The sequence below is a fragment of the Chenopodium album genome, chromosome 16 (genome assembly GCF_948465745.1).
Source record: "Chenopodium album chromosome 16, dcCheAlbu1.1, whole genome shotgun sequence".
Taxonomy (NCBI): Eukaryota; Viridiplantae; Streptophyta; class Magnoliopsida; order Caryophyllales; family Amaranthaceae; genus Chenopodium; species Chenopodium album.
In genome coordinates, this window is record NC_137849.1 from 51421768 (window position 1) to 51447757 (window position 25990).

Below are 25990 nucleotides of genomic sequence, written 5' to 3' on the forward strand. Positions count from 1 at the left end.
TGATGCATAGAAAATTTGTCACAATTCACATAGTGTGCTAAAGGATAGGGAGTACCTGAGGAGCTTGGAGAAGATGATGAACTTGGAGAGATAGATGGACCCGGAAGAGAAATAGTATGTGCGACGTAATCACGGTGCCAACCAGGAGGATGTATGTTGCGTTGATCACGGCTCAAATCAAGGGGAGGTGAAGAGTGAGTGCTTGGATCAGCATTGGAGTTGTTGTCCGTAGCACTGGCAGTGGCAGCAGCTGACGGTCCCGCGTTGTGGCGGCGGGCACCAGTCCCTGCAGCAGCAGATTGGCTGCGGGCAGCACTGGAAACCGCAAGGGGGCTGCGGTCCAGGCTGCCAACAGCAGCAGAAGAGGCAGAATCAGCAGGGGCAGCAGTAGTAACAGGGGAGGCAGCAGGGCTGTGCAACTCGGGTTAAGGCTCGGGATCAAGGGTGGCCTCACCAAGCTCTAAAATATGTTCAAGGTCATCCAAAAAATCAATGTCAACCCCTACATTATCATTAGACATAGAGTCCGTACCCACTTTACTCTCATCCGCAAAAGGGAATTCATTCTCAAAAAATTTGACATCACGAGAAACAAAAATGTCCCCCGACTCCAAATCATAAACCTTCCATCCCTTCTTACCGTGAGGGTATCCCACAAACACACACTTCCGACTATGAGGAGAAAACTTGTCACCCTTAGCCTTTTGATTATGGACAAAGCAAAGACACCCAAACACTTTTAATTCATCAAAGTTAGGAGCAACACCAAAAAGCATCTCAAATGGAGTCTTATTGTCTAGGACACGAGAAGGAGTACGATTAATTAAATAAACCGCCCCAAGTACACACTCACCCCAAAAAGTAAGTGGCAAATTGCCCTGAAACATAAGAGCCCGAGTGACATTTAAAATATGTTGATGCTTACGTTCTACACGGCCATTTTGTTGTGGTGTACCAACACAAGATGTTTGAAAAAGAATGCTATGTTCATCAAAATACGAAATCATGTGTTTAAATTCCGTCCCATTATCACTCCGCACACATTTCACAGTAACCTCAAATTGACATTTATTCATAGCAAAGAAAGAACAAAACGAAGAATAAACTTCAGTTTTATCATTCAACAAATAGACCCAAACGCCTCTTGAAAAATCATCAACAATAGTAAAAAAATAGTAGCACCACAACTAGAAGGTGTTTTATACGGTCCCCACAAATCACAATGTATTAATTCAAAAATACGACTAGCCCTACTATCACTATCGGGGAAACTATCCCGAGTTTGTTTAGCCTGTGGACAAACATCACATGCTTTATTCAAAAGTTTGCTACTAGAACTAGCACTAATTGCAGGAACTAACTTGACAATTCTGTCCGACGGATGTCCCATACGACGATGCCAGAGCTTCAAATGTAGACACTTCTTGATCTGTCACCGCACATACTTTGGGAAGCCGCCGGAAATAATATAGTCCATCTATCCGTTCACCGCCTCCAATCAGGCTCCCCGAATGTCGGTCCTGTATAGCACACAAAGAGTCAGTGAATCGTACAAAACAATGGGAATCATCAATCATTTTAGAGACCGAAATTAAATTGCAATTTAATTCCGGAAGAAAAAGAACATTTTCCAAAATAATGCAATCTGTTAAGTGCGCCCTTCCCATCTTCGTAGCCATAGCATGTGCACCATCGGGCAAACCAACGGGGCACGGAGAAATATCAGTCACATGCATCAAACAAGTTGCATCCCCCGTAACATGGTGAGACGCACCCGTGTCAATGATCCAAAATGGGGAAAAATACTCACCACTCATTTTTTCGTTTTGGTTATTAACCATATTCAAAAGAAGGCGAACATGCTCGGGTTTAAATTCAGAGAGAGCAGACAGAGTATCTTGCGGAATAGGAGAAGAGTCACCAGAGCATCCCACAGCATTTGCACGCACCAGCGGTTTGCTTGAGTTGGACGCAACAGCAGCAGAGGTAGGAGCACCCTGCTGCCCCGAGAAAAAAGCAGAGCCTTTGGAGGTAGCACCCTGCTGTCCCGAGAAAGCAGCAGCAGAAGGGGAAGCACGACCCTTCTTTCCATACTTCTCCAGCCACCAGTCAGGGTAGCCGTGGAGCACAAAACAGCCAGCATTGTCATGCCCTTGCCGTTTGCAATGATGGCAATAAAGCTTTGATTTGTCAACCCGATTAGGCAACTGAAATTGTCTACGATCCGAGGGAAGAGCAAACACATGAGCATCCTCGCGTGCCACAGAGTTATGGGTTTGAGCAATACTCCTAGAACGTTCTTCTTGAAGAAGGGCTTGATAAGCACGATCAAGAGTTGCGGGGGGTTGTTGAGAAAGAAGATTGGTGCGGACCATAGCATACTTGGCATCATCAATACCAACCAGAAATTGATGCAATATCTCCTCCTCCCTGTCCTTCTCGTATGCAGCAGCAACACCACAAGAGCAAGAACCACACTTGCATCCATGTGGAGGTTTAAGGCGCAAAAGGTCATCAAAATAACCCATCAATTGGGTGTAATAATCTTCGACAGTCATGGTGGGAAATTGCTTGCAATTCGTGATTGTTGCCCTCAATTGTTGCAAGCGAGGACCACTTGCTTCACAGTAGCGCTTTTCTAGGTATTCCCACAGCCGTCTAGCTTCTTCAAAGTATGGAATAGAGGCAGCAATTTTCAGCTCAATAGCCCTCAAAATCCAAGATACCAACATCGAGTTCACCGTATCCCAATCAAGCATCTTCTTTTTCTCTGTAGGTTTGGAGATAGTGCCATCTACAAAACCGAATTTGCGCCTATATTTCAAGGACAAGGACATAGCCCTTGACCATGGTAGATAATTCTCACCCTTCAAAATCACGTGAGAAATCAAGTTTCCGGGTTGATCACCCGAACCTAGATAGAATGGAGATGAAGGATCGATTTTTGTTTCATCCCCCATTGTCGATTATCAATAGAGAAAAATAGAGATTAGAGTGTAGAGTATTAGAGTAGTAGTGATAGAGATTTAGAGATTAGAGAAAAAAAAATTTTAGGGTTTAGATTGATCTTGGCTCCGATACCATGTCAAATTAGAGAAGATGATTACTGTAAATGATTTTTTGTGTGTTGTATTATGGTATTCACAATAGTTATATACAACCTAGGAGAAGAGATTCGGGCTTAACATTGGCCCATTAGCTAAATATAATACAAGGTCTAACAAATACTCACATAATTGAGAGAAATAGACATATAATTAAGGGACGGAGGGAGTATTGTTTTATGTTCAGACCTTATGTATTGGCTAGTAATAAGTCAAATTACTATATATATATATATATATATATATATATATATATATATATATATATATATATATATATATATATATATATATATATATATATATAGAGAGAGAGAGAGAGAGAGAGAGAGAGAGAGAGAGAGAGAGAGAGAGAGAGAGAGAGAGAACCAAGGCTATTAGATCATGTTAATCGGACGGTCAACATACTTCCCGTGTCATTAATGACATTTTCGTAATATTTCAACTTTACAAAGTGATTTCCAGTTTCATTTCTAAAAAGTAAATGAAAAGTTAGTATAAGTATATAAAATTAGTCATAAAGTAAATAAAATTGCCTTAAAAGTTAAAAAACTGGAAAAAGTTTTAAAATTCGCGAAATTACGAAAATGTCATTAATAAGTGAAAAGGCAGAGATTGGTTCCTAGTTTCTATTATTCACCTTGGTTCTCACATGATCTCAATTATATATATATATATATATATATATATATATATATATATATATATATATATATATATATATATATATATATATATATATATATATATATATATATATATATAAAGTGTGGTCAGATTATTTTGTGTACTTTATATGTCCTCTCAAAAAACACCTAACATTTTAGAGGAGTTTTGTTATCGTGATATAAATGACTTTAAAAAACGAAGATGTTTTTTTTGAACCAAACCAAATCATAGGAAAAGAAAGAAATAGGTAATTTTCCTTCTAAATCAATGGTTTAGCTTGTTTTGGAATAGAAATTCATAAATAGTTATTTTGATAAATACTTTTGTTGAATTACATTTTAATAAAAGATTCATATAAATGACTCTTTGTCTTTCTTATTCATTTAGGCGTAATATATATACGAAGTATATGATGGTAAATATCCTCAAACAAATCACAAGATATTTACATCTAAGTAATAAAGATATTTTGGATATCCATTCATCCTCTATGCCACAATTCTATGTTTTTAAAGCAAAAGCAAGACTAAAGTAAAATCATTGCTCTCGCTATACAATGATATTAATCATGGTTCCTGCTACTTGAATAAATATAATATAGCTGAAATGTCAATATTATACGAAGTATATTTAATTGTCATTAAAAAAAAAAAAAAAAAAAAAAATAGGACAAAGCATCACATAAATATACATACATGATACATAGGCAAATATTAAATTCCAAAGACTTGGGAGCTAGAGGAATCAATTCGATATAATGTTAGAGAGATGCAGATTAATTATATACCTACATATATACAAGTGTGTCTTTTATAACCAAAGAAATTGCTTGTCACACTCATATTTCCTATATATATTCGATTATACGACTATACCAAGCTAACCTAGATGTGGTAGTTGTCTAATCGAAGTTAGCAACTTGATGAAATTTTTATAATTAAAGCAACAACTTGCAAATAGTTAATTTTTTTTGAGGTGCTGATTTTGGATCATTATTTAAAAGGAATTGGTGTACAAGTTTAATTACATTATTGTAATTTAAAGATATTTCGTTAATTATTTTCATTTACTTGTACTTTTTGGTGAAAAGTACATGAAAAAGATAGGGGAAGGGTTTGACATGCATGTCTGATGCCGCGAGCCGCGAGCTAGATAATTTTACACCACCAACTAAGCATTATCAATCAAGGATCAATTAACATGAGGATAAACCGTTCGGATTTGCATCATTATGTGCTCTGTTTATTTAGTAGCACTTCATTTAATCTAAAATGTTTAGTATATTTTTTGAAACCGCATCTTATAAAGGTTAATTTTTAAATTACCACCCAAAAATATAACGATTTTCGAACTAACCACCCGTTTAATTTTTTTTATTTTAAATTACCACCCCTTAAATTAAATAAATGCTCAAATTACTACCCATTTCAAAAATCCGGTTGATTTTCTATCTGTGGGTCCCACCTAACGCTTATTTTGACCCTTTTGACTGATTTTTCCCCGATTTTTCTCTTTAAAAACGCTCTCCTAACTTCAATTCACATTTCCTTCACCAAATTCTACCAAATTTCACTATAATTGGGGTAAATAGGTAGATTTGGGAATTAGGGTTCATGAAATCAAATCGAATTGGGACTGAAATTGGGGCTTGGAATTAAAATCGAATTGAGGCTAAAATTGGGGCTTTGAATTCATGAGCTTCCTTGGAAACAGTGGAATCCCATCGGAGAATGATCTACTCCGCCATCTCAACTATCTTCTCTTCGCCAGAGCCGCCATCTTCAGCTTTTAGTAGTGAGGGGAGGAGAGAGAAAATGAATGGGAAGGGTGATAGTGTAATGGTGGTGATATGTTGGTTTTTTTGTCTGATATTGTAAAATTTGGGGGTTTAGAAATAAAATTAAATTAGTGTGTTGAATTCAATGAAGGAAATGATGATAGGTTGAGTGAAATATATCAGTGAGATGATTAAATCGAGAGAAAAAAAGAAAAAAAAAATAGGAGGGAAGTTAGTTAGGTGGGGCCCATAGACGGAAAATCCACCGGATTTTTGAAATGGGTGGTAATATGAGCATTTATTTAATTTAAGGGGTGGTAATTTAAATAAAAAATTAAACGGGTGGTTAGTTTGAAAATGATTACATTTTTGGGTGGTAATTTAAAAATTTTCCTATTATAAAATGTCAAAAAACACATTTACCAAACATGCTCTATAAGGCCCTGTTCTCTTCACCTTAAAAAAATAATATTAAGTAAAAATAATTTTAGTTCAGTAAAAATAAGTTCAGTTTAGTAAAATTCAGTTTTCTTAAAGAAGAATTATAATAGAAAATCAGCAAAAATAATTTAACTTCAGTAAAATTAATTTAAGTTCAGTAAAAATAATTTAAATTCAGCAAATGTAATTTTATTTCAGAAAAAATAAGGTGAAGAGAACGGGGCCTAAGTCTAACTCTGCCTGCGATAATTAGTTGATTAATATATATTCTGTACTAATTACTTTTCTTATATCGTCAGTTATTTGTTTTGTAATAACTTGATAATAAGTCAATGATCGTCATTTAGAATGCTTTTTCCTAATATGCTGATTTAATATCTTGCACAAAAAAGTACAGCACAAATGAATATTTCCTATATTATCTATGTAGCAAACATCACTAATTAAGCATTAATCAGCTCCATATTAGCTGCTAATCATTACTAGCCACTTGAGCTAATATATACGTTAACTTAATTTTGTTTTGGTCAATTTTAATAAAGTCGTACAAGTAGCTATTAAAGAACTAACCTATGGTGTTTATGTTAATGCATGCCAGGTATTTGGAACATGTAGTAGGTTTAATTTATTTTTTTTTATATAAAAAAAACAAATATAAAGCCGCCAAATATATATAATAGGTACTTATTAATTATCACTTGGTTTCGTGTTTAATCTGTAATCTGTAATCTGTATCAATTCAATTAAAGAGCCAAATTATTAGTATGTACTAGCTAATTCCTAAAATCCTAAATGTACACATGTATGTAGTGTTTTTTTTTTTTTTTCTCAAATCCTTGTGAATCAATACATTGTCATTTGTCGATTAATATTAATTAAGTTGAGTGCATGAAACTGCACTTACAGCTAATTTTACATGTGTATGTGATGTGTCTGCTCATACATGTAGTTTTTTGAAGATTGTAATTTCTCTCTCTTTTTTTTTTTTTTTTTTTTTTTTCTTTTTTTTCCCAGTGAGAGGATTCTTTCTTGAAGGGTAGGAAATGGGATGTTCTTTCCTAGAGGAATTGATATACAGATATACTCATCTAGTGGGTCCATATACCATAGCTATATGAGTATATAACCTATTAGGCTCCAATAATCAATCGATCATCAGACATCCGATCCACAAATTCACAAAAGCTAATTAGCATGATATGGAATAGTGAATTAAAATTTACATTCAATTAAATTCATATTGAAAACAAAAAAGCGCTTTAACTTTTACGTTATTCATATAAAGTACTTCAGTTGCTTTCATATAATCAAATCTTGTTTAATTTGTCTCTCATCCCCCTTAGATTATCATAAGATTAACTGATCGATATGATAAATGTATCATAACCACAAAAATGCTTAATCATACAACAATTGTATTAAATCAATATAAGACCATTACATTGATTTTCTTAATTAATTTTTAATCCTCAACCGTGTATATATATATATATATATATATATTATTCCACACATGCTATATCTAGTAATGAAAAAAAATCTGAAGGTAGCCAACAAGACAACCACATATAAATGGGTGATACAAGAGACATATGCAGAGTTAAGTCTGAAATGGATTTGTAAAAGATATTATGTAAAGCACCATCACATTATTAAGAAAAAATATAATGGTCATTAAATGCGATATGTTTGTATTATGTATGAATAATGTGGGTAGAGTGGATGGATCAGCTTTCACCATATATACGTTACCTTTGCCTAAATGTGAGTAGGTCTAGGTGTATGTATATATGTACTGTGCTACAATTATTTGCTGAAACTATATGAAGTATCATCGATCAACACTTTCATTTCAATTCTTTGTTGTTACTTTCAGCAAGCTAAGCTATATATGCCAAGTTTCACTGATTTTATTGGCCCACATTTATATCCCCAGTAGATCAGGCTATTTTTAATATTAATGAGTTTGAATAGTACAATATATATAATATGGCCTTCACCTTTGGATGCTTTGAAAGGGTTTTTATTATTTGTACATAATACTAGCAGTCTATCTAGATTGTACAATTATTGTGCATATTAGTAATGCGACCTTAGTAGCTTCGAATGGTCACTCACTATATAATGCATGGAGCTGCATTTGCATTATATTGGGTCAGTATGTATATTTGTACTTGCGTTATATTTTACCCGCCCCATGCACATGCATGCATGCAGTTGCCTATGCTTTAAGCATATTGTACGGACTACGGAGTTCTGTATTATTATCATGTGCTTTGCCTTAGTCCTTAACACGTTAACGGTTACCGTTTGATTTATTTATAGGAGATTTTAACCATAAGCAGTATCTTTGATTACCATGCTCTTTGCATTGTACTTGTCTTTTTTTTTGTTCAAAGATATCATTATGCTTGCCTGCTTTGTAATAACCTTTCAATAAATCCGATTTTATGCACGCAGCTTAGATTATATGGTTATTATCTGTGTCCAACTACTAGTGCTTAATTGGTTATATTAATGCAATATGCATCTATTATGATCAATTTGACGAGTTGTTGATCATGGTATGTATTAAATACCAGTAAGACTTAATTAATTAGAAAGGTTAGCCTATATTGTGTTTGTAAATTAATAAGTTTATTCGATTATTTCGAAAATAAAATAGTGTATACCCCAACACTTCATGCATGGATAATTTTATTATTTAATTCAATATAATGCTTCATGTCTTTTCGTGCAACTGCTTATTGGATTGCACAATACAAGATAAGAAATCTTAAATAATGAATTCAATGGCCATTGAAATCTCTTATTGTGTTGTTCATTATATGATTGGAGTAAACTCAGCTCTAAAACAAATGATGAACATAATCATGTTGGTATATAAAAATATATTATCTTATTAAAATGCAATGGACTTTGAGGGCTCATAGGGGCCAAGCTAAGGAAAGATCATAAATCTTGGTTAGTTCTTGAAAAAATGGACACACTTTATATTAATAATGTAGTTTGAACTGCCTAGTGCCTTAGATGTAACATGCACTATAAGTATGGAGATTGGAGAAGAAGCTAAGACTTTAGCAGTCTGACAACACAGAGAACGAATTGAACATAGTCACAAATAAATATTACTTATAATCTGAAAATGTACCGACAAATTTAGTCGACGTAATCTTAGGTTGTAACTTGCTTTTGTTAAAACAGACATTGCAATGTAGGAAGAGCCAACTTCAATACTTGCATTTTGACAATGACATCTGCTTTGAAGTTTTTGTGATCTTGTGAAGACCACACTCTCCAACCCAAAGTTGTACCACGGAGCCAACGGAATAATTACTACTTCCTCCGTTTCACTAAAATTGTAGCATGCCAGCTATTTCACTAAAATTAATTAAAACACTTTGATTGAAAATGCGATAGTTTTTTTGGTCAAAGTGTTGCAATTTTAGAGTAACAAAGAAAGTAAAAGGGTTTTAGTATAACAGAAAAAGTAAAAGGGTCACCAAAAATGAGAAATGGAATGGACAAAGATACAGGGTAAGGCTACAAAGGTACGGTCTTTGTTACAATGTAATCCATTACTCCCTTTGTTACAACACAAAGTTCTTAATTTATGTTATAGTTTTAGAGCTTGTTTGGTTGCAATGGGAAGTTATTTCCCAAAGGAATTTGTAACACATGGGAATTTAATTACTACATGAAATTTCTAGGAATTGGCTTAAAGTTGTTTGGTTGATACTTGGGAATTTTAACTTCCTAGGATTTTACTTCCCTTATCTTGTTTGGTTCACTTGCTACATTTTCCATGTATTTTAACAAACTTAACTACCTTTTATCAAAATTATAATACATTCTTTTTTTTTGAAACTTGCCACAAACAATCAACTCTTAATTTTTTCTTTAATAAGAGCTAAATTACGTTTTTTTTTTTACATTCATTCATGGCAGTTTCATGCTTTACTAATCTAATCCACTGTATAAAAGCTCAATCATATGGAAACTACATGCTCCACTAGTCCACATAAGCGTAAAAATAAACATCACTTTTCAACTTGCATGCATCAGTATCAAATTAAAAAGATGAGCTATGAAGTATTGTTTCTTCCTTCCTTCCCTTACAAAAGATACATTATACTTTACAAAAGAGTTAACCTGATGAAATCCATAAAATGTCAGGTTACGAGCATTACAAAAAATTTACATTTAATCTTGCTATTTTAAATCACAAAAAGCTGCACAAAATATTATAATCGACATAGCAGCAATAGTAAATTAGCCGACACATATATATTGGTGTCGTATTGTAGTGTATCATCACAAAAAGTAACAATAATAGTCCTGCTAATTAAGAGACTTGAAGAGCAGCTCATATGATCCTTTTAGGTACTAGTCTCTTCTTCATAGTATACTTGCAAAAATACCTTTTAATCGGGAATCAACAAACCTTGGACATAAGCATATTTGTAATCGTCTGGAAGGCTGAAAAAGAAATCGACTTCAAGAGGATTAAGAGCAATCTTCTTTGAGATCGTAAGAACATCATTTGGAGATAATCCCTCCATTTTCATGATTTCACTTGTCACTTTCATTCTTCTCTCTGCAGAATTAGACTCATGTTGAAAACAACTAGCAAGACGACCAATATGTTCACTTGCACCTTCCATCACGTCACTAATTTTTGCAAGCTTGGTCGAAAAGTCTTTTAAGGCTTCAATGGTTTCTGTCCTTGCTCTCTTTGTCTTGGTAGTAGATCGTGTTGCTGATGGTGGAGGTCCAGTAGGACTACATTCAGAAGTTGGACTAGATTCCTCTTCATTACAATGGACTTCTTGTTCTTCTCCACCTCTCTGTTCTTGCTCCATCTCCTCAAGCACATCAAACACACTTTCAGCTTCATTTCCCACTGCTCTGTCTTTGCCAAAAATCTTTCCTAGGTCATCATAAAATGGAAAAGGTTTGTTGCGTAACCCTGCAGCATTCTTATGGCTCTGCCAAGTAGAATGATAAAACAAAGTTCAGTCATCAAGTTTTTTTCAAGGATATTAGACAAACAATATAGGACATTAGTTCTAATAATTACCTTAATCCATTCATCCCAAACAGTTTGCGGGCATGTGACAAACTTTCCCTCATCATTCCACCCAAATCCACTTGCACTAGGGCTAAGCATTTCAGTAATAGCATCGTATTGCTTTCTCAAAAGCTTAACTCGAGACTCAATATGAGGCTTAGCTTTTTTGTCACAACCGGGGAGTTTTCCTTTCATAAGAGCTTCAAGCTTAGCATAAGCACCATTTTTAAATTGGCCGTTGTCAGTTTTCCATCCACCAAGATCGACTAGATCATTCAGGGCATTAACAAGTGCACGATCCTCATGTAATGACCATCTCGACAAGTTTCTAGTAGAGTTGCTTCCAGCACTTTGCTTGAAGCTCCCTTGACCAGTACACTGACTCATTTGAAAGCATGTACTCTGTCCAGCACACATATTACAGGAGACATACAAAATTTTTGTGATCTTTAAGTATATAATAATTAATGACATATACAACTTCATAGTTAGCAAGTACGCAAAACTCATTCAAAATAATAAATATCATAAAAATAAAAACAGTAGATATAGATATATATCTGTATAATACATAAAATTGTACACAAAATTGACCATGCTCTGGTATGATCATGTCATGGTACAATTAATAGTAATAGTATTCTTACAAAAAAAAATTCGTAATACAAGTTGTACGAGGGTAGATTATTAAAATCAAGACAACTACTTAATCAGCCCTGGATTGCAACCAAGAGACATACATCTCAGTTGCTAGGTCATGTCTAAAAGAATTCCATGCTATGCTAGTCTCCATAACCTCAATACTTTCACCAACATCTTCTTGCATATAATTTTCAATCAAATGCTCCATAGGATCGACATTCATATAGGTTCGAATGAAGTTATGTACCAAAGCACAACCCAAAATAATCCTACATACGACCTTACGACGATACCAAGTTGTGTTTCGTAGAATACCCCACCTCATTTTCAGCAATCCAAAACATCTTTCTATGACATTTCTTGCTTGAGAATGCTTCATGTTAAAATACTCTTCAGCACATAGTGGTTGAGCACCATTTTTCCAAACACTCAAATGATATCTTTGACCCCTAAATGGTGTTAAAAATCCTTCACAATTCATATATCCAGCATCGCATAAGTAGTAGTTACCTTAAAAAAAAAGGTCTTTAATCCATTTAGACTTAAACAGATCTTTATATTTAATTTACTAATTAATGAAAAATTAGATGTTCTCATTACCTTGAGGGACTCTTAATGGATTTCTTCGAGAAAGTGCATCACGAAGAACTCTATTGTCATGTGCTGAGCCCTCCCACCCAGGTAACACATACACAAATTTCATATCTCGTGTACACACACCTAGGACATTAGTAGAAATCTCTCCTTTTCTATTTCTGAATCTAACTTTATCTTTGTCTCCAACACGAACATAGATATGTGTTCCATCCAAAGCACCTAAACAATTCTACAATAATTTTTCACTTATTAATTGATTTTATATGTGTATGCACTTGTTAAAAAAAAATTACTATAAGCTGCAACTTACCTTGAACCATTTCCACCTGTCATCTTGGCAATTTTCAGTCACTGGCTCTGGTTTTTTAAATAGAATATGGTGACATCTAAGAAGAGCTTGTAAAACCAAGTTGAAGTGCCTTGAAATTGTCTCCCCACTTCTTCTAAAGTATAATTGAGTTCTTCGATTTTTGGTATCATGAGAAAGTGTAAAAAGGAATAAAGCAACTATTTCTTCCAAACTTGAATTCCTATTTCCTTGCAATTTCCCAACATCCTTAAGCATCTCACAGAACTTATAAAAGCAAGCTCTATCCATTCTAAGGTTATCCAAACATGCTACATCACTCCCTTGGATCATTGGTCTTATATTTAAAATCCTAGCATAAACCCTTTCCTCCATAGAATTATCAAATATGTAGGTTATGGGCGTTGGAATTTTGACGTTCAAAATAGTAAGAAGATACACGAGATCAACCATTATTTTCATTAACATGATCATCAATTGCCTATATATGACAATACATGTTGTTGCAATCTTCTTCTGTTTACTTAAAGGCATACGAGCCATAGCTGAGTAACAAATAAAAATTAGTCTTAGTTGCATAAGAGTAATTTTAAAAAAAAATCAAAGGAAGGTTGTATTAAATATCTAAACTTAATCGTACCTAGAAAATATATATATGAAAGACAAAGATATAATGGCATATTGTACATCTTATCTATAGCAAAAATCTAAAAAAATGAGAGGAGTTGCTGATTGTTGACAAATATTTATAAACAATGCTCTTCATAAGCTTATATCACCAAATGTATACTACTTCTACTTCACAATTTACAATGAAATAAAATAGAAAGTTGAAAACTATATTCATTCACATAAAGAGCTCCTTAAAATGAACAATAATCCAGATGCATTTAATTGAAAATATGTAAAATTATTAACAAAAATGAAATAAGCACAAACGAAATACACTATAGGATTCAATCATCAAGTTTAGCCGTGTAGTTTGAAGTAACAATTGTAAAATCAAGCAATAACCTCACAAATCACAATATACCAATATCTTCAAATTATACTCTTAAGTTATGCTCTAGTACTTGTCAAAAAAAGATATGCTCTAGTAGTCAAATTTATACTCCTAAATCCATGCCTTAATATATATCCTTACATTTTTTTACGCAAACAAAGAATGTATATACTCCTTGGAGGGGCCCAAGTTCAAGCATACACCAAATTCATATATATCTAAATCTGACTATTTAAAATTCTTAGCAATAAAGAATCATGGTGAAATTGTGATTAATCATAGCAAAATACAAATAATTTGAGCCAAAGTATCTCTAGAATCATGGACTCATGATTAATACTCCCAAAACAAATTTAAGCCCTTTGTTCATCAATTATACTACAAGCTAATCAAAACGTTAAACCCCAACCATCCAACTATTTATGAAATTTAACAAAATTGAACCCATAAATAATTAAAGAAGAAGATTCCAGAAACCAAAATTTGAACCCAGAAAACGTTTTTAATTTTTTTTTTTACTAGAAACAGCATTATCTTAGTGATTATGCAAAATCATACAAAAAATTGCAAAAAAATAATTCCTTCTACCCTATCCATGCTATGCTCTCCATTCCAATTCAGAAATATTTGGGTAATTTAAAAACCTAGGTTATCAAATTGGAATAATTTTTCTGTCAATTCAAGAACCTCATAATTTATATCACCCATTTTACTTACATGCACCAAGATTTCCGGAGAAATAATGAAAGCAAAAATTCAACCCTTGCTAAACCAATTTAGACAAGCCTCCATATCAAATCCTTTACACAAGTTTAGAAAAATGAAAATGTAGATGTACTAGTTCTTACAAATCAAATTGATAAACCAAGGAAGAAGAGGATAAAATTACATACCTATAATTTGGTTCCCTAGTTGATTATGGAAGAAAGAGATGGAGAGATATGAGACACAATAGCCACAACACCTAAATGCCCACTACTAGAAAAGCAAAGGAGTTTGGAGAGAGAAACAAAAGTGACGGGAAAAAGGAGGGAAATGAAAAAAAAGCAGCGCCAATTTATTATTTCAGGGCTAAAATCGTAAATTCACTCTAAAAATTCATGTGGGAAGTGTAATTGACCAAGGGGGTACAAGGTGAGAAACTTCCTGTACCGTACATCAATTATGATTTCCCAAGGAAATATCATTGCCTGCATTTTACAAATTACAAGGCAACCAAACAACCCATGAAAATTGAAATTCATGGGAATTTTCATTGCCCATAGGAATTTGTGGTAACCAAACAAGCTCTTAGTGAGTAAAAAAAATACTACTGTATTAGATTTATTGAATCCCATTCAAATTTACGTAGGAAAAAGAGTATGTTATAGATAAATAAAGGGAACATGCTATTTAGTAGTTCATACTTTGAGTTTGAGATGTTATTTTTGGTCACAAAGTCTGATGCGCCCACAGTCTAATATCGATTGAATTGGCAACAATCTTAACAGACTACTAACAAGGCCACAAGGGAAAAGGCGAAAGGAAGCCCATTGCTCGCCTTTGAGCGAATTGGGCCAATGCAAAGCAAATTTAGCCAATGGGCTCTACCAAGGTTGATTAGACTTTTTCTGTGAAAAAAATGATTGATCAAGTTACGTACAAGAATAGGACGCAAATAATAACATTGCATATCCATAATTTCAGTCCCATCTATTATCTAGTCGTCTAAGACTCGACCAAAACCCTTAGCCATGTTTTGAGCTTGATGCAAGCGTTCCATGCCTTTGCCTGTGACAATGAGACCGAAGCTGAGCTAGCAGCCATCATACCACACTTGCCTACAAGGATTTAACCTCCTTATATATTGTAGGGGATGGATGGATTGGTGTTGTTACAAGATTAGGTACACGTAAGTACGTAACTAAGGATCGGACTCATCGGAGTACATAAATACACGATACACCCATACACGGAGTAGTATATAATTGTGGATTAGAACTTGGTTAGTTATACTTAATAATGGTGGTAAACAACAATTCTATGGGCTGATAATATTATGTTATACTATTGGGCCCATAAGAAGAAAATCCCATGCTAAATAACTATGCAGCCCACTAAATTCACAAAATTTGCTTTGGTGATTAAGATAACACGCAATGGCCTACCATTTGACAAAAATGCTACTCGTAAGTAGCAAGCAAGATAAGCATGAACCAACTCAAGATGTGGCGGTACCCTTTTAACTTAGTGTGTTTGCCAATTAAGTGCACATTTATATTACACAGCACTACATACACATCCATCCTCTTCTACCAACCCCAATTTCAAACTTACAACATCACCACCAACTCTTCCACACCTTCATCTTCCATGGCTAATCACCGAGACAACGCAAACTCTGGTTCGGAAGGTCCTAACATGAGGTGGAGCCAAGGAGCTGCCTCGGACGGCAGCTGGTCATACAGTTGGGGGGCTGGTTCGGTCCCGGGTGGCCCTAGCTTTGGTTATGGGTCAGGTTCGGCGACATCACAATCAGATGCTGGCAGCGGTAGTGGGTTTGGGTTTGGGTACGGTTGGGGTGCTGGAGCAGCAGGTCCAGCTCGTCCAAGGCAAAACCAAAATGAAGGGTTTGGTGAATTTGGTCAATCACATATGCCACCCTTTGGGGCTAGGTTCTACTATGGTATGCCATTTACTAACTTTTATGGGGGGCCGATGTTCGGACCACCTAGACCGCAACATGGCACTCATCATAGTGGACGTGCTAGACAAAGAGGTAGCGCTGATCCTAGCTAACTAGTTGTAGTACGTAGTTCTGCTACAAGACACTGTTATCAACATTTAGCGAATGTAGATAATGCTTAGCTTGCTTGTTCATCTATATATATTAATAAGGATGATGTATTATTATGTTATTAGTGATGCCTAGTATGTAATTCCTATCCTAGTTACAACACACAATAATCCTAGTCCTTTGCATGAACGATTAATATGCGTATATGGTCACAGACAACACCTTTTATAACTTTGAAGTGCATCACACATCGTGATTGGAACTTCAATACCAAGTCTCAAAAATCTTTAAAACAAATAGTTTAATTTTGTGTATTATAACCTTCAATTTTAGAGAATTTTTAAACTTTTTTGGATCAGAAAATAAAGCGATCAAGATACATCTCATGCACCTCATGAGACCCAAGGAAACCATTTGGATGCTTAGAATTTTCTAATATGTCTATTAATTTTTATCAACCCAATCGATTAAGAACATGTCTTTTAACATTGATCAAGGTCATCTTGGGGATTTACGTGATTGAGAAATGAGTGTACAGGGTTCCAAACAACCTTTTATAACCAAACAACCTCATCGTTACTAGAGTTTTCAATACTAGGTTTTGAAATTTTTTAAGATAATTAGATGTTTATTATAGCCTTCAAATACAGAAAAATTACCATGCATTTTTATATTAGCAAAAAAGATAGAGATTGATGTGTTTTTCATGGATCTCTCAAGACTATACTGTTGTCTGGTAAGCCACTAGATCAGTTGGGTCCATTTATTTTGTCTTTTAAATATTAAGTTATCCGAATATGAATACATCTCATTGCCATTGACTCAAGGACATCTCAAACCTTTATGTGACCTAGTTAATATAATTTACGTGATTGAGTACTGAGCGTACATTGGCATGAGTTGACCATTGTAAGTAAAGGTAATGATCGATGTTATTAGAATGGGTTCTAGGTAAAGATGGGCATCATGTCGTGCCGGGCCGTGTCTGAGTGGGGCTCATGCCGGGCCGTGTCGTGTTGGATTCCCGGCGGGCTGTGCCGTGCCAAGTTTTGGCACACCCCAACCCACGGCACGGCATGGCCCACGTGCCTGGCGGGTCGTGCCGTGCTGGGCTGCAGGCCAACTCGATTTTTTTTTTTTAAAATATATATGTAAATTAAAAAAAAATCAATATATAATTTTTTTTTAACTTAAGTTTATATAAATAATTTTATTAATTTATGTTTATGTTAATGTTAATATATATTTTTTTTAAACAACCTCAATTTAATTAAGTTTATATAAATAATTTATGTTTAAGTTTATATAAATAATTTTATTAATTTAGCAAAAAAAATAATGCATATAATTAAAAAAATTTACGAGTACGAAGCCGATAACACAAAAAATTGATGAATAACTTATTTTATTATATGCCGGTAGTTGGTACGATAAATCGATAATACAAAAAATTAATGATATTAAAAATCGTACAATAATTGGTGGGCAGTGCCGTGCTGGGCCGTGCCTGGCGGGCCGTTTGCCGTGTCGGCGTGCCGACCACTGTGCCCGTGCCGATTTTCAATTTTTTAGTTCACGGCACGACCCACAAGTCCTTGTGGGTCGTGCCGGACTTGTGGGCCGTGTCGAAATCGTGCAGGGCCCGTGTTGCCCACGTGTCGGCACGGCTCATGCCCATCTTTAGTTCTAGGCGATCAAATGCATGTCAATCAATTTATTTATTATCAAGTACCGTATAAACCAATTCAATGGAACAACTAGCTCTATCAATGATCATAAATAAATACTACTTAAATTATATTGTGTTAATCATGAACCTAGTTTCAAATTTACAATTAATATGAAGTCAATTATAATTTAATCAACCTTGTTGTGTTTTGTGTACAATATTGAGAAGGAAAAACCGAAAAACCCTAGACAAGAACTATTACTACAAATTTAATTCACCTCCCGGAGTCCCGGTGCCGGCCTCCCTGCAATTCAACTGATTTCTTCTCTCTCCCACATTTATTTCTTCGCCGCCGCCATTGAAGCACTGCCACCAAGGTCAGCTTTTCTCTCCTCTCCTGCTCTCTTTCTCTCTCTGTAATTGGTACCACTATGATTTTTCAATACTTTGAAAAATTGGAACTTAAATGTAATTTAATTTGAGGTATTAGCAGCATGTCAGGACTATCACTTGGAGAAAAGAACTTCATTAGAGGTGGTATTGCTCAAGATCTTCGTTGTGATGGTCGAAAACGCTTATCTTATAGACCTATTCATGTTGATACTGGGGTCATTCCACAGGTCTTACTTTATGTCCAAAGTTTGAATTTTTTTAAACAATTTGGTTTACTTGAATGTAATTAATGATCCTTCAAACTTGGAAATTGAGATTATTGTATTGGTTAATTATAGGCAAATGGTTCAGCAAGAGTCCGAATTGGGGGAACTGATGTCATTGCTAGTGTCAAGGTTAAATCCTTAACATTGTTTTGGAAACCCTCTTTTCTGATGAATTAAGTTTTCATCAACTTAGTTTTGGTTGTAATGTGTGTGTTTGATCAAATGCAGGCTGAATTAGGGAGACCCAATTCGTCTCAACCCGATAAAGGAAAGGTTTCCATACATATTGATTGTAGTGCTACAGCTGCACCTATCTTTCAGGTCTTCTTTTTCTTTCTATTGTTCTTTCTCTTAATTGATTGTCTATTAATTCCCTTTATCACCATATAAAGGATTAGGTATACACTTTGAGATGTTCATGGGATAGTACTCTTTTTCTTGTACTAGTGGTGGTATTTTATGATTTGTTAATTCTTGGTCATATTGAATTATGGAGAATGAAATAGGATTACACAAGTATTATGTAGCAAAATCAAGTTGAATCTTAGATTGTAAAGGAGTTGGACACTTGGACAGGCTGTTGTTTCTGCAAAGATTAAGTATTCATTCCCTATAATTTATTCTTGAATTCTAAATGTCTTGTCAGATTAAGAAGTAGTCTTTCATTCCAACCTCCTGTGATTTTGTATAGATTGTTGAAAGCCGTAGCTCAAACGTGTTGCTGTCTTTCTCCTGTGGTTTGTTTTGTTGGTTGGCATCATTTGAACTAATAATTTTTGTCAAAAAGAAGAGTAAGAATGTAAGCTATGTATCCAAATAGCTTTTTGTAGTCTAAAAGTTCAGTAGCTGACGACATATATGTGATGCATTTTTTTGTGCTTGAGTTTTATTCTGTTTGAACTTCATCTTTTGATGATTTTGTTACCCAGTAGGCCTGTATACTAGGACAAATGAATATACATTTTAAAATCAAATAATTACTGTATATGTCTTGTGTCACAGGGGAAAGGGGGTGAAGCATTATCAACAGAACTTGCTGCTGATCTTCAGCGTTGCCTCTTGGGTGGTAAAAGTGGAGCAGGTAGGAAATTTTATTCAAGCATATGAAACTTGGTGTGTTTAATCAAGGTGAAAGAGCTGTGGATAATGTTTGATACACTTTGTTTTAGGAGCTGGAATTGATCTTTCATCCCTATCTATTGTGGAAGGGAAGGTTTGTTGGGATCTTTATATTGATGGCCTTGTGGTTAGTTCAGATGGGAATATGTTGGATGCCTTAGGTGCTGCAATTAAGGTATATTTATTTTTTTTGTGCCGCTGCCAACCTTTTTAGTTTTTTTTTTTTTTTTTTTTTTTTTTTTTTTTTTTTTTTTTTTTAATTATGTTCATTAAATTAGCTTGGTCTGTTATTTTATTACCCTATGCCCTCTGATATCTGTCAGTCAAAACTTTGAGAGCTTGTTTCATTTTTTTGTGAAAGTCACATTATACAGGAGAGTTGAGGAAGTAGATCTTCCCCTACATTGGTGAAGAGATTTTACTCTTCTACTCTCAATTCCCCGTTCTGTAGTCCTGTTACTCTTGTACAGCTTTCAATTTTGTTTGATGGATATGCTGTACTTAGCTCAAGCCAACCCTATCAATGGAGCTATATTTCCTTGAGGTTTTCAGAAGCTTTGCATCTTAACTTCTATAAAAAGAGGATGCATGTTTTGAAATAACAACGAATATAAGTGAGTGGAACATGTTCCAGAATGTACTCACAATTTCCATGGACATCTGTGTTGCTGCTATAGTTGTGGCAGTGTGGCACTGGTGCTGGCATTCTTCTTTAAGCACTACAATTATACTTGATGGTCTAGTGTTCATGTTCGCTGATTTCACTTTATTACAGGCTGCTTTAAGTGATACTGGCATTCCAAAAGTTAATGTCATTGCTGCTGATTCAACATCTGCTGGTGATCAACCTGAAGTTGATGTTAGTGATGAAGAATTTTTACAGTTTGATACTTCTGCAGTCCCTGTCATAGTAACATTAACCAAGGTTACACAACTTTCATGACATTCTTTTATAAAGCATAAATAATTTAACCTATCTTCTCTTCAACATTTAATCAAGTTCAATGCTCTTTTGTAACAACTCTATGCATTATGCAGGTAGGAAAACACTACATAGTTGATGCAACAGAAGAGGAGGAATCTCAAATGAGTTCTGCAATGTCTGTCTCTATCAACAGGAAAGGACTTATATGTGGTCTTACCAAGCGTGGGGGTGCAGGTGTAGATCCAAGCATAGTCCTTGATATGATCTCAGTAGCAAAACATGTGAGCGAGAATTTTATAAACAAATTAGACTCTGAGATAGCTGCTGCAGAAGCTCGTGAGGAAGAATGATGAAGATTTGTTTTACATTTTTTAACTAAGCTCCAATGTTTTTGCAGAGTACTGAATTTTGACCTAGGAAATTATGTTTCATACAGGTAGATTGTTTGTAACTTTGTAAGTGTCATAATATAGTTAAATGTTACAAGTACTATTAATGGCTAATTTATCCCAGTATAATAGATCTCTTCGTTAAACAATGCTTAGTATGAGATTTTAAATGCCTGAAACCACTTCTTCAAGTGCTCTCCAAATGATCAGATTATGCAGCAGTACATGTCTTTTCCGATAATGGTATCCTTTGTATGATTACTACTCTGTATTAATTGTGCATCTTACATCAAAGGATTATATGCTTGACTATCACATATGACAGATTGTACCAGACATCAAACACTCTTACAATCGTATTTCTTACAGACGTTACAGTATATCTTAAACAAATAATTACGAAGTACTCCGTATTTAAAATTAAAATCGAAATACTTGGGCCAATATGTTTGATGTAAGAAAAGGGCTGAATTGTTCAAATAAGCTTGGGCTAGGCCTAAAAACCTTACTAACAGAGCACACAAAGACACAGTCTTTATCTCTCTCTCTTCCAAAAGTCACAAATAGATAAGGAAGTCGGGAGGATAACCATTTTTCAGCTTTATCTTCTTCCTCTCACTCTCTCTCAAAAATGGCGCAGACTCTGGCGACGCCAGTGGCACCATCAGTGTCTCTGATATGCAACACTAAGCCCTCAATTTCCCTCTCCTCATCTTCTCTCTCTTTCCGCTCCATAAACCCTTCCAAGGTACCAACTTTCTGCTTATTCTTCTTGTTCTTTTTGCTGCTAGTATTTAATCAGACTAACTGATGAATGATTTTGAATGTAGAATGTTGGTAGGTTAAGCATAAAATGTGTTCGTGTTGGTAATGTTGAAATCCCAAACAACAAAAGGGTGGAATACTCTCTTCAGTATATCCATGGAATTGGGCGTTCTAGGGCTAAGCAAATTCTTTCTGATTTGAGTTTGCAGAACAAACTCACCAAAGAATTGTCTGATGATGAACTTATCCAGGTCAGAGATGAAGTCACCAAGTACATGATCGAGGGCGACCTGGTATTTTCTCTTCTTTTTGTTAAATTTCTACTGATTTTAATTTATGTAACTGCTGAATTATGAGATTGAACTAATTTTTGAATTTGGGTTGGTGGTTTAGTTACAATTATAATCTGGGTTTTTAGTTGTTTGAAGAAATTAGAAGTTTTACTGTTTGATGGAATATGTTCATTCTTGATTGCGGATAAAATTGTCCAATTTTTAGGATGTTTTGATAATTTCACTTGGATACATGTTAAATCGAGTACTATTTTTCAATGTAATAGGTTGTGAAAATTGATAGAATCAGTGATGTATTGTTCTTGATTGGAAATTGGGATTGTATTTGTATATGCAGAGGCGATTCAATGCTATAGCAATTAGGCGATTGAAGGAGATACAATGCTACAGAGGGATAAGGCACATTCAGAGTTTGCCTTGCCGCGGACAACGAACCAAGAACAACTGCAGGACTTTGAAGAGGGGAAAAAGAGTTCAAATTGCTGGCAAGAAGAAGCCACCGGGTCCTAAATAGTTGAACTGGTTTGCCTCTTTTCTCTTCCTCTAATGTAATTGGGTGCAATATGGGCATTCGGCTTTTCTAATTGTAGTTGCTCAATATGCATTGCTTGTAATTTTGTAATATTGATTGATATCTTTAGCAGTTATTGCTTCAAAGTTTAAATTTTCCTTAATTGCTTATTTCTCATGCTCCTTTACATGTTGTGCATCTGTTTAATGCTCATTCCTTACAAATATATGTCCTGTTAGTCCTTTTCGTATGTCTGTGTCGTTTAATCCATACACCTCAGGAAGCTGTACCCTCTTTCTTAGTTAGTTCAGAAAGCCAGAAATGGTATACCCCCTCTCGACTCCAATAGTTGATGGCAACTTAGAAAGTTTAAGGGCTCTATACTCTGAATATAAAACTCGAACACCTTACACTTTAGTGAGGAATAGTAAGTTGATGCTCTAGAAAGGTTAGCATAACTTTTTCACCAGCATCTATTTTACCTGACCAGATTGAGACAACCTTTCTCTTAGATGAGCCTCTCCTCCAATAGGTGGATTCTGCTTAGCTACAATAGCTTAAGTACAATATGTCATAATTTTTACCCTTAAGCACAAACTTCTTTTAAAGTTTTAATCCATACATTATTGTGCTATTGTGCATATTTCTGTTTCATAAAACAATTTTGCTGAAATATGTGCTGCTGCTCCCATCATTCGATCACTATTTTCTACTCTCCTTTGCCTAGCAATCTAGCATACATTCTTGAAGTACTATCTACAGTAGTGTATACTACTCCCTCGGGCTATGTTACATGGACTCTTCATTTCACCTCAAGTACCCATGTTGGACCCTCGACACTCGAATATGGATATGACACTTGGACACTTCACTTTTAGTTCAAAATCATGGAACTTTTTCAAAAAATAGCCGAGTCGGACAATTGGACATGTACCCATGTCGGACATGGGTAACCGAGTCCATGTAAGTATGTAACATAACCCTCAAGACATTTACCCATATTCCATAACACCTGCCCTTGTGCTAGCCGCATCACTTGCACCAAATTTCTTAGTCTGCTCCATACCTATGTGCTCCACTTCATCTTCTTTTGCCTTATTCCATTTCATATGTATGAAGCCTCAAAGCTCAGAGGGTTGCTGTAAACTCCACAACCCTCTTCTCATTTCTTTGAACAAGTAGACCTCAAATACTGATACATTTATAATCATTACATTTTGCTTCCATGCCTGATCATCCCACTTTCCAGATTCTTTTTGTCATCTTAAACCATTAAACAAGTGTTCTAAAATTAATTGATCATAGATTCATTGCCACAAAACACACATGCTCTTTCCAGGACATCCAAGTTTCCTTTCCAAATAATTTCTTTTGTAGGCGTAGCCCCGTTTTGGGGTAATGTTCCTCTTCCACCCCTTTCAAAATCAAATTCCTGAAATGTGATGTGTTTCATTTGTATAATCCCCACTGTTTGTGTGTAAAATGTGATGTCTTTTCCTCTGCCACTTGTTTTTCAAATCTATCCCAAATCAGATTTTTCATACTGCCATTCTGTGATGCACGGAAACGGCTAATTTAACTGACGTACCGTCTCCGAAACGTTTCGGAAACGTATCACGTTTCGAAACGGTTTACTGAGTTTCCTAAATTTTGGATACGCGTCTCATAATTTGGAAGTTTGGAAACCCTTAGGAAACTCAATTCTCACTATAAATAAGCGTTTCCCTTTAAAAAAAACCAATTAAACCCTTGATTTTACCTATTACGAGCAGTAGAGCAGCAATTTCATAGTTCTCCTTTACCGACTTGCCGTTTCCATAGTTGCCGACCCTTGTTTGCCGCCGTCACCGTCTTGCCGGAACAACATCGAGGTAATTACCAATTACCACCGGCCGATTTCTGTATTTTGGTGTCAATTTTGATTGTGATCCGTTCGATTTTTATATTTCTGGTTTTGGTTTTCAATCTTTGATCTTGATCGGTGCTCTCCACTGCTCCATGATTGCCTTGATAGAAATAGTATGCTTTTTTAGTTTTTTGTTTGGTAGTGAGTAGTCTGAGTACATTGATTTTATATAATGGAGTAGTGGAGTACAGGAGTAGTATTACACGTGTTTTATAGAATGCTTAGTACTACTTTTTTATTTAAATTTTTAATGTATCTTTTCAAACAATTCAATTTTGTATAATTGTATATACTAGAGTAGTGGAGTAGTATTACATGTGTTTTGCAATTTTATGTGCTTTATTGATTATTGAGAATATAATTAATTGAACAATTATATAAATTTTTTTTTTTTGTCAAGCAGGAGAAGTTTATTTAAGCTTATTGTCGTTGAACATGTATTTTCCGTGTCCCCGTTTCCCATGATTTTAAAAAATCCGTTTCCCCGATTCCCCGTTTCCCCGTTTCCGTTTCCGTTTCCCGTTTCCGTGCAACATAGCTGCCATTTTGATAGGGAAAATAATTCTATACTGCCATTAGTCAGTCAAATAAAGGCTTGTGGTAGCCTTTAGTCAATGAAAGAAGTTATATATGTAAATGGCTAAATTGACATTTTAAAGGCAGAGTAGATTGTTCTAATCACACAAATGGCCTCCGAGGTATTGTGGGTTCATGAAAAACACTTTAACCTCTTTTGTTTTCGGATTCAAAAAAGTAAAAGATTTTCAAAATTATAGGCTATAATCCAACCTTTTTGGACCAATTTTGAAGATTTGAGGACTTAGTTTCGAAAAATGTCAGGATTATGGAGGACACATTATGGGGTTATGTATTATTTTTGCGAACCTGTGCAGTCCATTAATCGGTCTCAATTACTTAAATGATTATTACTTAAACAAAGGAACGTGATGACCTTTAGTTGATAAAAAAAAGGTGCATATGTAAATTACTTAAATGATAGTTCAACGGGAATCTGGACAGTCTCAATTACCAAATGGCCTTTTAGTGTGTTGTTGGGTCTATGGGAAGAATTTTGATCTCTTTCGTTTTCGAGTTCAAAAAAGTTAATACGGAGTAAGCGTTTAAAATTGAGAGGTATAATTCACGTTATTTATTATCAATATCACATGTTTCGAGACCTAATTTCTAAAAATCTGTGGATCGCTAAGGACGCATCCAATGGTCATATCATATTGTTTGGAGCTTTTAATCCTTTTATATAGCCATTAGCCAATCAAATAAACGCTTGTGGTAGCAATAAGTTAGTGAAAAGAGGTGTATATGTAATCCATTGTTCATTTAAAGGTAAAACAAATGGTTCCAATCAC

General features: G+C 34.9%; 3 protein-coding genes across 8 annotated transcripts; 2 read left to right on the plus strand and 1 right to left on the minus strand.

The window, feature by feature from the left end:
- Positions 1–10079: 10079 nt before the first annotated feature.
- Positions 10080–14752, minus strand: LOC145586971 (uncharacterized). Of its 6 annotated transcripts, none has more exons than XM_081643966.1 (4): positions 12612–14752; positions 12305–12530; positions 11072–12153; positions 10080–10979 (listed from the first exon to the last, which is right to left on the minus strand). In XM_081643966.1, the coding sequence occupies exons 3-4, from the start codon at positions 11570–11572 to the stop codon at positions 10416–10418; spliced, it is 1065 nt and encodes a 354-aa protein (XP_081500092.1). In that variant the 5' UTR covers positions 11573–12153; positions 12305–12530; positions 12612–14752; the 3' UTR covers positions 10080–10415. The 6 variants fall into 6 exon arrangements, with proteins under 6 accessions (XP_081500092.1, XP_081500091.1, XP_081500093.1 ...); XM_081643965.1 differs by having other exon boundaries at positions 11072–12229; XM_081643962.1 differs by lacking the exon at positions 10080–10979 and having other exon boundaries at positions 11569–12214; positions 12612–13153; positions 14505–14752.
- A 3476-nt stretch (positions 14753–18228) lies between these two features.
- Positions 18229–21237, plus strand: LOC145585903 (uncharacterized). The gene is made up of 8 exons (XM_081642610.1): positions 18229–18433; positions 18550–18676; positions 18788–18844; positions 18944–19036; positions 19718–19796; positions 19885–20009; positions 20610–20759; positions 20873–21237. Exons 2-8 carry the CDS (start codon positions 18551–18553, stop codon positions 21107–21109), a joined length of 867 nt encoding a protein of 288 aa, XP_081498736.1. The 5' UTR covers positions 18229–18433; position 18550; the 3' UTR covers positions 21110–21237.
- Positions 21238–21697: 460 nt separating this feature from the next.
- On the plus strand, positions 21698–22880 carry LOC145585904 (small ribosomal subunit protein uS13c-like). The gene is made up of 3 exons (XM_081642611.1): positions 21698–21896; positions 21979–22206; positions 22544–22880. The coding sequence occupies exons 1-3, from the start codon at positions 21780–21782 to the stop codon at positions 22718–22720; spliced, it is 522 nt and encodes a 173-aa protein (XP_081498737.1). The 5' UTR covers positions 21698–21779; the 3' UTR covers positions 22721–22880.
- The last annotated feature ends 3110 nt before the right edge of the window (positions 22881–25990 follow it).

What these genes read in the sequence shown, in the direction of transcription:
- LOC145586971 (XM_081643961.1), bottom strand. Translation starts at nt 13,187, where the DNA reads ATGCAACTAAGACTAATTTTTATTTGTTACTCAGCTATGGCTCGTATG. An exon ending in ACAGGTGGAAATGGTTCAAG is followed by an intron (nt 12,531 to 12,611) that starts GTAAGTTGCAGC and finishes AAATTATTGTAG; the next exon opens with AATTGTTTAGGTGCTTTGGA. An exon ending in TCCATTAAGAGTCCCTCAAG is followed by an intron (nt 12,215 to 12,304) that starts GTAATGAGAACA and finishes TTTTTTTTTAAG; the next exon opens with GTAACTACTACTTATGCGAT.
- LOC145585904 (XM_081642611.1), top strand. Translation starts at nt 21,780, where the DNA reads ATGGCGCAGACTCTGGCGACGCCAGTGGCACCATCAGTGTCTCTGATA. An exon ending in GCTCCATAAACCCTTCCAAG is followed by an intron (nt 21,897 to 21,978) that starts GTACCAACTTTC and finishes TTTTGAATGTAG; the next exon opens with AATGTTGGTAGGTTAAGCAT. An exon ending in ACATGATCGAGGGCGACCTG is followed by an intron (nt 22,207 to 22,543) that starts GTATTTTCTCTT and finishes TTGTATATGCAG; the next exon opens with AGGCGATTCAATGCTATAGC.
- LOC145585903 (XM_081642610.1), top strand. Translation starts at nt 18,551, where the DNA reads ATGTCAGGACTATCACTTGGAGAAAAGAACTTCATTAGAGGTGGTATT. An exon ending in ATACTGGGGTCATTCCACAG is followed by an intron (nt 18,677 to 18,787) that starts GTCTTACTTTAT and finishes GGTTAATTATAG; the next exon opens with GCAAATGGTTCAGCAAGAGT. An exon ending in CCTTAGGTGCTGCAATTAAG is followed by an intron (nt 20,010 to 20,609) that starts GTATATTTATTT and finishes ACTTTATTACAG; the next exon opens with GCTGCTTTAAGTGATACTGG.